This window comes from Sphaeramia orbicularis, chromosome 13, assembly GCF_902148855.1.
Source record: "Sphaeramia orbicularis chromosome 13, fSphaOr1.1, whole genome shotgun sequence".
NCBI lineage: Eukaryota > Metazoa > Chordata > Actinopteri > Kurtiformes > Apogonidae > Sphaeramia > Sphaeramia orbicularis.
In genome coordinates this window covers 17,600,914-17,613,500 of record NC_043969.1, presented here as the reverse complement: position 1 = coordinate 17,613,500, position 12,587 = coordinate 17,600,914, and the positions used below count along the sequence as shown (strand labels likewise).

General features: G+C 39.0%; 1 protein-coding gene across 2 annotated transcripts in view; it reads left to right on the top strand.

Annotated features, from left to right (window-relative positions):
* Positions 1-12,587, top strand: part of atm (ATM serine/threonine kinase) — a 33,434-nt gene that overhangs the window by 15,653 nt on the left and 5,194 nt on the right. The window contains exons 30-55 of one of the 2 annotated variants that reach the window (XM_030152311.1): positions 51-225; positions 1,390-1,548; positions 1,759-1,891; positions 1,992-2,087; positions 2,642-2,813; positions 2,908-3,049; positions 3,605-3,781; positions 4,178-4,355; positions 4,434-4,539; positions 4,659-4,817; positions 4,967-5,075; positions 5,239-5,327; positions 5,420-5,522; positions 5,893-6,041; positions 6,165-6,269; positions 6,790-6,909; positions 7,130-7,364; positions 7,486-7,653; positions 8,349-8,468; positions 8,906-9,120; positions 9,559-9,766; positions 9,863-9,988; positions 10,099-10,239; positions 11,488-11,626; positions 11,757-11,839; positions 12,037-12,177. In XM_030152311.1, the coding sequence (XP_030008171.1) occupies positions 51-225; positions 1,390-1,548; positions 1,759-1,891; positions 1,992-2,087; positions 2,642-2,813; positions 2,908-3,049; positions 3,605-3,781; positions 4,178-4,355; positions 4,434-4,539; positions 4,659-4,817; positions 4,967-5,075; positions 5,239-5,327; positions 5,420-5,522; positions 5,893-6,041; positions 6,165-6,269; positions 6,790-6,909; positions 7,130-7,364; positions 7,486-7,653; positions 8,349-8,468; positions 8,906-9,120; positions 9,559-9,766; positions 9,863-9,988; positions 10,099-10,239; positions 11,488-11,626; positions 11,757-11,839; positions 12,037-12,177 (3,748 nt within the window). Of the gene's footprint in view, positions 1-50; positions 226-1,389; positions 1,549-1,758; positions 1,892-1,991; positions 2,088-2,641; positions 2,814-2,907; positions 3,050-3,604; positions 3,782-4,177; positions 4,540-4,658; positions 4,818-4,966; positions 5,076-5,238; positions 5,328-5,419; positions 5,523-5,892; positions 6,042-6,164; positions 6,270-6,789; positions 6,910-7,129; positions 7,365-7,485; positions 7,654-8,348; positions 8,469-8,905; positions 9,121-9,558; positions 9,767-9,862; positions 9,989-10,098; positions 10,240-11,487; positions 11,627-11,756; positions 11,840-12,036; positions 12,178-12,587 lie in introns of both variants that reach the window. The other variant, XM_030152310.1, reaches the window with a different exon arrangement.

Sequence of the window (12,587 nt, the reverse complement as noted above, 5' to 3'; positions counted from 1 at the left end):
ATTTCCTGTTTTCCTCAATGCTATTCATTCAGTGTGTGTTTTCTCTGCAGACCTGTTCAGTGTGATGAGGTCTCAAACCGAAGCCTTAGTCTGTGCTGTGACCTCCTGACCTCTGTGTGTCAGGCAGCTTTGCAGTTCTGCGATGATGCTCTGGACTGCCACCTACAGGTCATTGTTGGAACTCTAACAGCTCAGGTTATGAGTCGGCCTGCGATCGCAAAACAGGTAAGTAAACAGGACAATGTCTTGTTTTTTTTTTTTTACTGATGTGGTAAAATAGACAAATTCAGTGTAAACTTCAGATTTTTATGGACATATTTAAAACATCTGACCATCAGTGGAAAATATTAAAACATTTTCTTTCATACTGCTAAATATATCTTCATTTGAACATTAAAATAGACTGATTTGGTGTAGATTGTCTTTTCCTCAACATTTTCTCTCAATAGACCATACATCAGACCTTTTTTATGACATTTCCACATCACCCCATAATATTTATCTTGAATAATCAGTTATTTGGATGAGATAAACTGTAGATACATTACAACTCAATTTTACATGTACAGGGTGGGGAAGCAAAATTTACAATATTTTGTGGCAGGGATTGAAAGACAGTGTATGACCAATTAGTTTATTTAAAGTCATGAGAATTTATTTGCCACAAGAAAATTTACATAATAGAAAATGTTTTTGTTCTATGTGTCCTCCTTCTTTCTCAATAACTGCCTTCACACGCTTCCTGAAACTTGCGCAAGTGTTCCTCAAATATTCGGGTGACAACTTCTCCCATTCTTCTTTAATAGTATCTTCCAGACTTTCTCGTAATAGTTTTGCTCATAGTCATTCTCTTCTTTCCATTATAAACAGTCTTTATGGACACTCCAACTATTTTTGAAATCTCCTTTGGTGTGACGAGTGCATTCAGCAAATCACACACTCTTTGACGTTTGCTTTCCTGATTACTCATATGGGCAAAAGTTTCTGAAAAGGTATGGATAATAGTGTTAGGTATGATTATGACATCAATATATGTTTGGTTTCAAAACAACTGACGTAGTGCCTGCTGAGAAAAAACAACTAAATGTTCATTGTACATTTTGCTTCCCCACCCTGTATATATGTAGAAGACTTGATAAATGAGGCTAAATAAAAGTATTTAGGTGTCAGGCTCTTTTTCCCTCTTGCCAGTAAAGCAAACAGAATGTACACCATCCTTTTGTGTTAGGTACAATGTTAAAAAGAAAAATAAAATAAAGCACTTAAATTATTGATATCATTGGACATATAAAATCTCCCGTGACCATAACTGTGTCATCACTCAGTCTTTTGAATGGATGATCTACATATTTCTTTCTTTTTTTAAAAAATGGATCTCTTACCTTTTAGGTTCTCAGTCTGTTGCAGTTTCTTGTGATAGAAAATCAGCAGAAGTTGAACGAAGCCATCTGTAGGTTGGAGCCTTTTCCTGACCTCCCTGAGTTCAAAGAGCTGAGGTCTGTACAGCACAGGCTCAAATATAACACTGGGACCTTTACACTAAGACAGGTAATGGCAACAGATATATGTACCGGTCACAATTATACATTTCATTGGCATGTATGTAACACATTGTATATTTTGCGGTGATACATCAGCTCAGCTCTGCTCAAAATTGCCACTGAAGTCATGAACTTCCTGTTGTATCACTAAGTCCTGTTACATGGAAATGGTCTTTCCCATATTTTACTGCTGAATTACATCCCCGCTGTTTTACAGGAGATAGCCCATTTCCTGTCTGTGACACCCTGTGAGTCCTTGCCTCTGACTAGATTAGAGGGGCTGAAGGAGCTGACCAGGCAGCTGCATGACAATAAGGGACAGATCAGAGAGCTGCTTAAGGAGTGTCATGGTATGATGGTATTTCTGACCGTATATGCTGTGACTCTTCTGCCCATATTTACCCTAATGTTTAATGATTTCCTTTTACATGCTCTCTGTCGTCTTTGTAGCTGACCCAACAGACAGTGTGCTGGTGAAGCTGGTTCCCAGCCTTCTTACGCTGTGTAAACTAGCAGCCAATCACCCTGGAGGAGCTGAGATTCTTGGTATGTGGTTTCTTTACCTGTGATCTCAGCTAAGTTAGGACTGTTTAATTATTATACCCCGCTTTTGAGGGTATATAGATGTACCAGGAATTCTGTCTGCCCTTCTGAGATTTTGGTCCATCCAATTTCTCAGACACTGTTCACCTGATTCTTTTCAAATTTCACCCATGTTCATTACCACTAGGAGAGGTGAGGTGCACAGTTTGATGGCTGAATTTCAGTTTTGGAATTTTTTAACAAAGTTTTTACAGTTTCAACTTGGAACATTTGTTCAACCAATTTCTCAGATTTTATTCACCTAATTCTTTTCAAATTTCACACACATGTTCTTTACATGTGTCTTTCTCTCAGTTTTTGCATTTTTTTAAACATTTTTTTAACAATTTTTGTAAAATTTTTAAAAAGATTGAAAGTTAAGACTGTAAATTAATCCCTTGGTAGGCAGTGAGCAGGAGGGGCAAAGTGTTGTGCAACCGGGCGGGGGTATTAGGTTCCTTTGTCTCTTGTTGTTTTAAGTTTTGGTAATATTTTACAAGTCCATTGTATTCCTGCAGAGGCAGCAGGGAGTTGTCTGGGAGAACTGGGTCCAGTAGACTTTTCCACCATCGCACTGCTCCATGGCAGAGATCCCCTCTATGAAAAAGCTGTTTCTCTCTTCATCTCCACTGAGTCTCAGTGTCTTTACATCATCCTCAACTGTATGAATGACGCACTCACTAATCAACGGTACAGTGAACCATAAACCCCACACAAAAATTCAAATTCATGCCTGTATGTCTGTCAGGCAGAAATATTGATGTGTGCTGTGTTATTCTGACAGTATTGAGGTGAGGCAAGCAGCAGCACAGTGTGTGAAGAACATCTTGGCCACTCAGTCTGGAGTCGACTTCTGGGAGGAACACAAAGACAGCAGAGACCCCATGCTGGTCTATCTCAATCCCTTCAGAAAAGCCAAGAAAGAGGTACAGTGATGATGCTTTGTATCTGTCAACACAAATCATCAAGTATAAATAAAACTGCTTTAACAGACACAAACGATCAGTTTTTGTTTTGGAAACAGAAGTCACACATAGGCTGATCGGACACATTATTTGTTGTATGAACCCTAATTTGTCATTATAGACTGATGTAATAGGATGTAATAGAAAAATGTCTCATCACTGCAGGACATGGTGGATGTTTCAGTGAGCGCTGCTTTTTAATCTCAACCGCTAGAGTATTTTGTACATGTGTATTGGCAACATCATTTGATATTCGCGCTTCTATCATTTTTAGGAAATGTAGGAAATAAATTAGGCTTTTTAGTAACAGAGTGACTAAACTTAAATGTGTGCAGGCACTGAAGTGGAAGTGGAAAAATCAGTAATGAAATCTGAGCTAAAGGTGACCACCGGACATATAATAAACACAGGTCTAAAAGGTTATACGCATGTCTCAGCTTTCCACTTGTAGTTAGATCCCTACAATGCAGTTGTTAAAGTGCAATAATGTCTAATAACTTGTTTTTCCCTGATTAGGTGAATGCTGTGATTTTTAAGGAGAGTTCAGAGGCCAAGGAGAAGCTGAAGAGTCAGGAGGTTTGGATTCCTCAGGCAGGAGGCCACAAAGCCTGGCTAAAGGCTCTGTGCACCACCCTGCTGGACAGCGGAGGAGTCAGGAGTGAGGCTCTGCTGCTGTCACGACCACTGTGTCTGGTGAGACTAATGACGTTACACTTCCCACAGCTAGTACTATGGCGGCAAAAAGGTTTTGGACACCCCATGCATTTGGGATATATTGCATTAAGAATCACTCTTAAGCCACTGAACTCAAATTTTGTGCCATTTCCAACCCTTCTGCATGTGCACTGTTCCGTCAAGGTCAAAACCGATGTTTCAGGAGCATAATGCCCATTGAAACGCATGACAGGTGGAAATGTTTTGTTGCTTTTTTCTTGTAAAAAATAAACAAAAAAACATTTCATTTGTTTGTGTCTGTCTGATCCAGCCCACCTTTTGAAACACAACTTTTGTTCTTTACACTGCTGTATGTTTGTGGTGCACATTTTCTCACCTCGAGCTCCCAGTCTAACTCCACATCTTTCCTTCCAGGTCAGAGTGGACTGCTGTCAGAGGTTGCTCCCCCTCATCATCCACTCCATCCTGCTGGATGATGCAGATGGCTCATGGAGGAACATGCTTTCAATCCACATCCAGGATTTCTTCAGTTTTTGCTCCAGAAGTGCTCAAGCCTCCAGTCGCTCTGCAACACCTCTCAATTCTGACTCTGGTCAGTTACAGACAAAATCATATAATACTACATTTTTTGTATCATTTTTTTTTTCTCACAGTTTATTTTGTCTAACAGAATCAGACACAGTTAGTCAGGGGTTGTTTGACAAAGCTTCTCTGCGTACGATGTTGGCTGTTATTGACTATCTACGACACCAGCAGAGACCACTGGAGCCTAATAGGTTAGTACTCTTAATAAAGTCAGGTTTTCAAATGATAAATGAGGATTCTTGGGACTTTGACTTTGCAAATGACTTGATCACTGCAGTATTTAGGAGAATCTGATTTTTCCGTCTTTCAGTAACTCCTGCGGCACAGTTTGTCATTCAAACTTCTGGCTGGACCTGAACTACCTGGAAGTGGCCAAAGCTGCTCAGTCCTGCTCAGCTCATTTCACTGCTCTGCTTTACACTGAGATCTATGTGGATAAGATCAAAGCTAACATAGAAGAAAGTCGAAGGTATTTCAGTGAATAGCCTTTAATTTAAATGACTATTCTCAAAAATGTTGTGGCAAATTTACACTTTGGTTTCTCCATTCTTAATATTTAGTTTTCATAAAGTGGTTAAACCTGCTTTTGCTATTTTTGGATCCATTTTCAATCTACAGAACAAAATCCAAAGCTACTCGGAAGATCAGTTTTGAAGAAGCCAGCCAGAGCTTCACCATTTCCACCCTGACTGAGAAGAGTATGGAAGACACCAAGATCAGTCTGCAGGTCAGTCTGTCATGTTAAAGGTTTAGCATTTCTATTATTACATAACGAGTTTGCTTAAATGTATTGCTTAAAGTCGATTGTACAGACACATACATGTAGTTCCATCATGTAGGATACAGACAGCTGTTTCCATGTTCTGTTAATGATTCATACATGTTTGTAGGAGCTGCTGATTGAGGTGTACCGTAGCATAGGAGAGCCTGACAGTCTGTATGGCTGTGAAGGGGAGACCATGACCAGTTCTCTCACCAGGTAGGTACCAGGTACATATTTTTTTATTTCTACACTTTCAATACATACAATCATCAGAATCATACATGTTGCTTTATTGAATCAATTTATAGGATTCGAACCTATGAGCATGAAGCTAAGTGGGGGAAGGCACTGACTTCGTATGATCTTCTCTCAACTCTGCCTGAGGTCACTCGACAAGTGGGAATCGTGGAGGTAAGTTAGTAAAATTAGATTCTAATTTAACTTCTGCACCTTGGTATTCATCCCAACCTGATCAACCCTTCAGGCACTAGAGGTTGTTTTTTTTATATTCAGTTTTGATCTCAAGATTTCAAAAAGCTGACTGTTTCATTCAGTTATGTTGCTTGTCGTAATATCGTGACTTTGGTGCTTAAAGGGTTAAAATGACAAATTACAATTTTTTAAGAACAATATCAATATCAACAATATCCTCAAAAGTAAAGGTATAATGATATCCTGTAGTCAGAAGGGTAAGTGCATGCAAAAAAGCTACAAAAGAAATAGTCCTACGTGAGTTTTAATGCATTAATGTGGAGGTTTTCTCTCTCTGTCTTCCCAACAGGGCCTGCAGAACTTTGGTCTGAGCAGCATCCTTGCCACCTACATGAGGGGTTTAGAGAGTGAAGGGGTGGAGTGGGGAGCTGAGCTGCGAGAGCTTCGCTTCCAGGCTGCCTGGAGGAACACCCAATGGGACTGTGACCTGTCAGAGAGGTGAGGGCAGGGCAGCATTTGTGTAGAGCTGAGACGACCAGAGTATCAGAAGGAGGCTTTTATTTTTATGCCATTGTTCATATGCCTTTGTTTTGTCCAAATATGTTTTGCCTTTTTGTTCAGGAGCGAGAAATCTAAGCCTGGCTTCCATGAGTCTGTGTTTTGTGCCATGCAGGCTTTAACAGACAAAGAGTTCTCCATATTTGATGAAATCCTTAAACAAGCCAGGTATGACATTATGATCTGGACTAATACACAGTACAGTATATATCTCAATATTTTATTCAAAGCGTAATAACTGTTCATCTTTAAGTCAAATGTGAGGTTTAAAAGCATATCAAGAAAAGCTGGTGATTAAAAAGTTATTAAGTCTGTTTATAGTTAATAGAAAACCTGGAACTATTTGCTTAATATGTTTATTTGCCACAGAGCAAATGTACTAAACAAGTCTAGATTTCCTCACTACAGACTGTTAATCACTACAGCACAATACATATTTTTAGAGGTGTTTTATGTTATTATGAGAAATGCAGTGTGTGTTTTTTGATTCATTGACAAACTGTGGTGGATACATTAGACCATGGCAGGCCACGTTGGGATATAAGAGATTCAAGTACGAGCACAGTTTTATGGAATAAACACAGAGTTTCCAAAACAGTTCATATACAGCCCAGCCCTCCTGTAACACAGTGGTATAATTTTTTCATTGGCTGCTTTGTTCAGTTTGTGTGTGTGTTTGTTTCCACAGGGGTGCAGAGGTGGAAGAGCTCTGTAGAGGTAGTCTAGAGGCTGTGTCGTCTTTGTATCCTACTCTCAGGAATCTGCAGACCATCAGGGAACTGGAAAGCATGAAACTACTCTTCTCCAGGTGATGGCAGCAGTCAGTTACAAAAGCATACACTAACATAAACAGGAGTTTGGAAAACACAATAAACGGTCTTCACATTGTAGGTCACATGAAGATGAGGAGGATTACAGGTTTTTGTTTTTTTTTTTAGTCTGGGAATACAAGAGCAGCAAAACACTACAAGGAGCCTTATACTACCAATACTAGTCTTATTTTTATGGTTTTTCTTTTTACTTGTCAGGCCCTTCTCAGACATGGCTTTGAGGGACGTTTGCAGGCAGTGGCAGCAGCACTCACAGCTGTTAGCAGACAGTGACTTTTCTTTAGTCGAGCCCATTCTGGCCGTTCGCTCTGTGGCCCAGCACACCCTGATGTCCACGGTGGGAGACCCAGACAGCTCCATGTACCTCAGCTCCGTGCTCAGCGACCACCTCACAGAGCTCTGCCGTCTGGCTCGGAAGGCCGGAAACACACAGGTAGAGCTTTAGGCAGCAGTCGTCTTTTTTTTGGTTTGTTTGTTTAGCATATTGTATGTGAAAAGAACAGAAAACTACCAAGAACATAAAGTTGTAATTCCTGTGTGTGTGTTTTGTGCAGCTTGCAGAGCGGGCAGTGTTTCAGATGAAGCAGCACAGCGGTGGAGGGTCCTGGACATCCATTGTGTCGTCATGGCAACTGGAGGAGGCCCAGGTTTTCTGGGCCAAGGGAGAGCAGGGTCTGGCCCTGGGTCTGCTGAGACAGATGATACACAACCTAGAGGAACAGGTCTGACACACACACACACACACACACACACACACACACACACACACACTTAGAACTTTAAAACATAGACTCCAAATCATGCACTTATTACAAACCTATCTTTAATGTATTAAAACCCCTTTTCAGTTATCTGATTCAGAGACATAAAATATTTTTTGCAGAATCCCTAAATTCGAATAGAATAGAATAGAATAGAATAGAATAGCCTTTATTGTCATTGTGTGTACAATGACATTAGGAGTGCTACTCCATTCAGTTCAACAATAATAAAACACCAGTAATTCAGAAAATAACCTTAAAATAAGAAAAGAAAATAGAATATAACATTTTACAAAAGATAAGAATAGAGCTAAGTATATAAAAAATAGACACAAAATATGAATAGACACAATATTTACAGTATTAACAGTATGTATATGTATGAAAACAGCAGGTATATCTATGAACAGTGTTAATAATATTAACAGTATGTATTACCTATGAAAACAGTATGTATATCTATGAACTCAAGCCTACATGTAAATAGTGCATTTATATTTAGATAAATATTGAATAAATCATTGTTATTGCAGAACAGAAGATTATTGCATGACTTATTGCACACAATTCACATTTTACAGGGTATAGTTGATATAGTTGAAATAAGTCAAATCTGATGGTTGTTTTTCCACGATTCTTCTCTAACTGTTGTTAAGGTGGACTTTAATCCTGCGCTGCCTCCTGTCTACACTGAGTGTCTCAGGCTGTGTGGTAACTGGTTGGCTGAAACCTGTCTGGAAAGTCCTGGAGTTATTTTGGAGAAATACCTGGAGAGGGTGAGAGGAGGCAGTAGTTACCTTATTCCATTAGAGATGTTTAGAAGAACAGCTGGGATTGAGGATGTTTAAACCTCTGCAAGTTTACTATTTATGTCTGTAGGCCTCAGCACATTAATATGACTGAAGTTAAATCTGTTATACCTCGGGGAGGCATTGATATACTGTACATTTTATGTTGTTTTAATGGAAAATGTGGGAAAGACAGCTATATCAAAAAAGTTGTTGTGCCTTTACATAATCCATCTAATGGATTTGCACATGCTTTTTTTACCTTTACATTTGAGGAGGTAATATAACATCCATCTAATGATAGTAGTCATTTTGAAAATCACCGTTCTATTTTTTTAATTTAACTTAATCGTTGTTAAAATAGTGTTACTTTGATAGAGAACATGTTTGCTTCTCTCATCATCTGTCCTTTGACGTTCTTTCAGGCAGTGGAAGTGATCGAGGGTGAATCAGGAGTTCAGGACCCTCGCCTGCAGAGTCAACGGACTGAGGCCTTCCTGTCTCTAGCTCGCTTTTCTGATGCCCAGTACCAGAGCATCGACAAATACATGAAATCCTCAGAGTTTGAGAATAAGCAGGCACTGCTGAAGAAAGCCAAAGAAGAAGTGGATTTAATAAAGGAGCGCAAAGTGTCCAACAGGTCCGTTCTTTTAATAGCTGTCTTCTGCAATTTATCAGAATCCGAATCTGAATATTTTATTCATACCAGGGGGAAATTATTGTGTGTTACAGTATACATTCCAAATATACTTATTAAAACACTCTATTAAGACACAATTAGAATGGCAATTTGTACAATATGTACTAGACAATATATTATCAATATGATAATTAAAGAAATATACATAATTAAGTGTGGAAAAACATTGTTGTGTGTAATTATAATTAGGAGGTTATGAGATGGAATATTCAGAATTTAGTAAAAGCAGTAATATCTGTGACAATGGGAAATCTGCCCTTCATTGTTATTACACTGTATTAATTTAGTTGACTTATTTTTTCATGTTTTAACATTTTTGTCTCAAGATAAAGGTACAAGTGCAGTTTTGGTTCTTACTTGCTGCTTCTGTGTTCACAGATACACAGTAAAAGTGGAAAGAGAGCTGGAGCTGGATCAGAAGGCCCTGTCTAATCTGCAGGCAGACAAACAGCGCTTCCTGTGTAAAGCAGTGGAGAATTACATCGAATGTCTGGAACAAGGTGAGGAGCATGGCATCTGGGTTTTCCGCCTGGCTTCCCTCTGGCTCGAGAATCAGGACGTTAAGGCAGTAAATGACATGATGAAGGTCAGTAAATGTGTATTTGACTTTTGGATAAAGCCACTGTGTAAAAATGACCATTTAGTGCCTCTAATGTTTTCAGTCTTGTGCTTTGTGTTTCAGAAAGGTGTGAAGAAGATCCCCTCCTACAAGTTTCTGCCTCTCATGTATCAGCTGGCTGCTCGCATGGGGACCAAGATGGCCGCCGGCATCAGTGAGGATGTGGGCTTCTGTGATGTCCTCAACGATGTAAATAATCTCTTTGCTGATGCACAAACAGCGGGCGTCTACAGATGATGCTGATTTTCTACATTATAACACCAGAGACCTGTCCGCTTCACACAATCTCTCTTTTACAGCTGATGTGCCGTTCATCTCTGGAACATCCACATCACACTCTTTTTATCATCTTCGCCCTGGTGAATGCCAACAAAGATGAGAATTTTAGCAGAACTCGGCTGACCAAGAGCGCCCCACGGCAGCCGTCGCCATTTGATCTGGTGGGACTTTTTCACTAAACTTAGTCCAGTTTTCAGTCATGTGTTGGAGCAGTTCATTTTGCTCTTCAGCTTAACTCATCACATGGTTTTCTCTAGAAATTACCATAAATATAACCCTTCAGTATCGATTATTCATTTTGAAATTCATCAATGCAGTTAAATAATTACAGAAATTTATCATAGATATGATCAAATCTCATAATACAGGGTTCGTACAGGCGCTTGAATTCCTTGAAGTTGCTTGAATTTCAATGTTGTGTTTTCAAGGTCTGAAAAGTGCTTGAATTTTAGTTTAAGTGCTAGAAAGTGCTTACAATTATAACCAAAGCTACTTACAGAGAGGTGATATGTTTTGAAAAATAGAACTTGATGTCAGAAAAGATGATAACCGGATGCTCTCAAATCGACTCCAGGTACATTTTTATCTTAATCTTTGTCTCAGTGCAAGTGTGTCTGAAAAACACCATATAGTTTCCCTTTTTTGGATAAAACTTTGGGTTTTCCTTTAATTTTGAAACTTTTTGCTATTATGAAACATGATTTTAGATGTTTATTGCATAAATACAATCTCCATCATTGTGGTAAAAAGTGAAAAAAATAATCATGAGTACATGTATTCCTATAGATATGTATTTTACCCCAGCGATAAGGTGCTGTGCTGGACAATTTTGAAAATGACCCTTAAAAGTGCTTAAAAAGTGCTTGGATTTGACCTTGAAAAATCTGTACGAACTCTGATAATAACTGAATATAACGAACATGTATAAACACTATTAGTATATGCATCCCATCATCACCTTCATGAAATAACTGCCCCAGTCATTTTTGCAGATGTTACAGGAAACATGAAGAATTTAACCAGAAATTGAGTATTTAATGATTAAGGCTAAAAAGTCATGTTTGTCAAAAATTACTAAGGCAGTTATTTTCGAAAGGTGAAAATATGTAGCAACGACATACAGGTAAGACAATCCAAAGTGACTGGAAATTCCCCTGAGAGAAGCAATTTGTGTAATGTAGAGAAGATAGAAAATGTAAAGAAAAAAACGGTTGACTTGCCTTTAAATAAAAACTCTAATAAACACTGTTCAGGTTTTAAAGTTTTTATAAGCTGATAGTAAAAATTAACAGTAAGCGTCATAATTCTCCTTCACTGGTTTATAATGGAATCAAAATGACTAAATATAGAACTCATACAGGTCATTTCCAGCATCATTAGTTCAGTTTTGACTTTTTTGTCTCATACAGGAGCGTTCGGAGGTTGCTCAGAAGATCATCAGTGCGATCAGGAAAAAGAGAGGTGGGATGGTCCGCGGGATCGAGCGTCTGTGTGACGCCTACATCACTCTGGCTTATATGGACGCCAGCAAACACAAGACTGAGAAGAGTAAGTCTTCAGCCTGAGGGCTCCTTTTACCAGTGCAGTAAACATTAACACTTCATTCTGTATCTGACAAATGACAAATCATACGACATTGTGCGACTGCAAAGCCAAGGTTTGTTCCATTTTTTTCTAGGGCCTATTCCCATTCCTGCTGATCAGCCCATTATGCAAATTAAGGACCTGGATGAGGTTGCCATCCCCACAATGGAGATAAAGGTAAAGTTAATTTTCTGAGTTCTGTACCATTTATCATTTATGTCAGGAGATAGTTGTGCTATTTGCCTCTGAAAACATTTCCACATACAAGTGATAATATGTTTAGTACAATTTACAATCAATAATGGAATGTGTGATTGGAAAAATCAATGGTAGGATTTGACTTCTTTACAATGTTTAATAAACTTTATAAATAGGTGGATCCATCTGGTTGCTACGACAATGTGGTGACGGTCAGGTCCTTCATGCCTCGGTACCATCTGGCCGGAGGAGTCAACCTGCCCAAAATCATTGACTGTGTCGGCTCTGATGGCAAGAGCAGGAGACAGCTGGTCAAAGTATGTGTGTGTGTGTGTGCGTGTGTGTGCGTCACCTTGATGTGTACATCTTGTACGACTTGAAAGTGTGTTGTCGTGATGTGAGAGTCCCTCATCTTCAGAGGCATTTGTTCTCTTGTACGACTGAACAAACAAAGTGTCTTTAAAGTTAAAGTTCCTCTTAGATGTGATCAAAGTGTGACCTACTAACAGAGACCTCAGTTCTTTTCCACTTCATGTGGCTGCTGGTAATAATTAATCCTGTTTTTTGTTGTGGAAACAAATACGAAGTTGGTCCAATTGTTAATGTGCCTTCACACCTTTTGTACAAAGGAATTTCTTAACGGTGTGTTCATGTATATTTGTGTTTAGGAGAACACTGGTCCACCACTTAAAGGCTAATAATTCACCTTAAGACCTCTCAGCAAAGT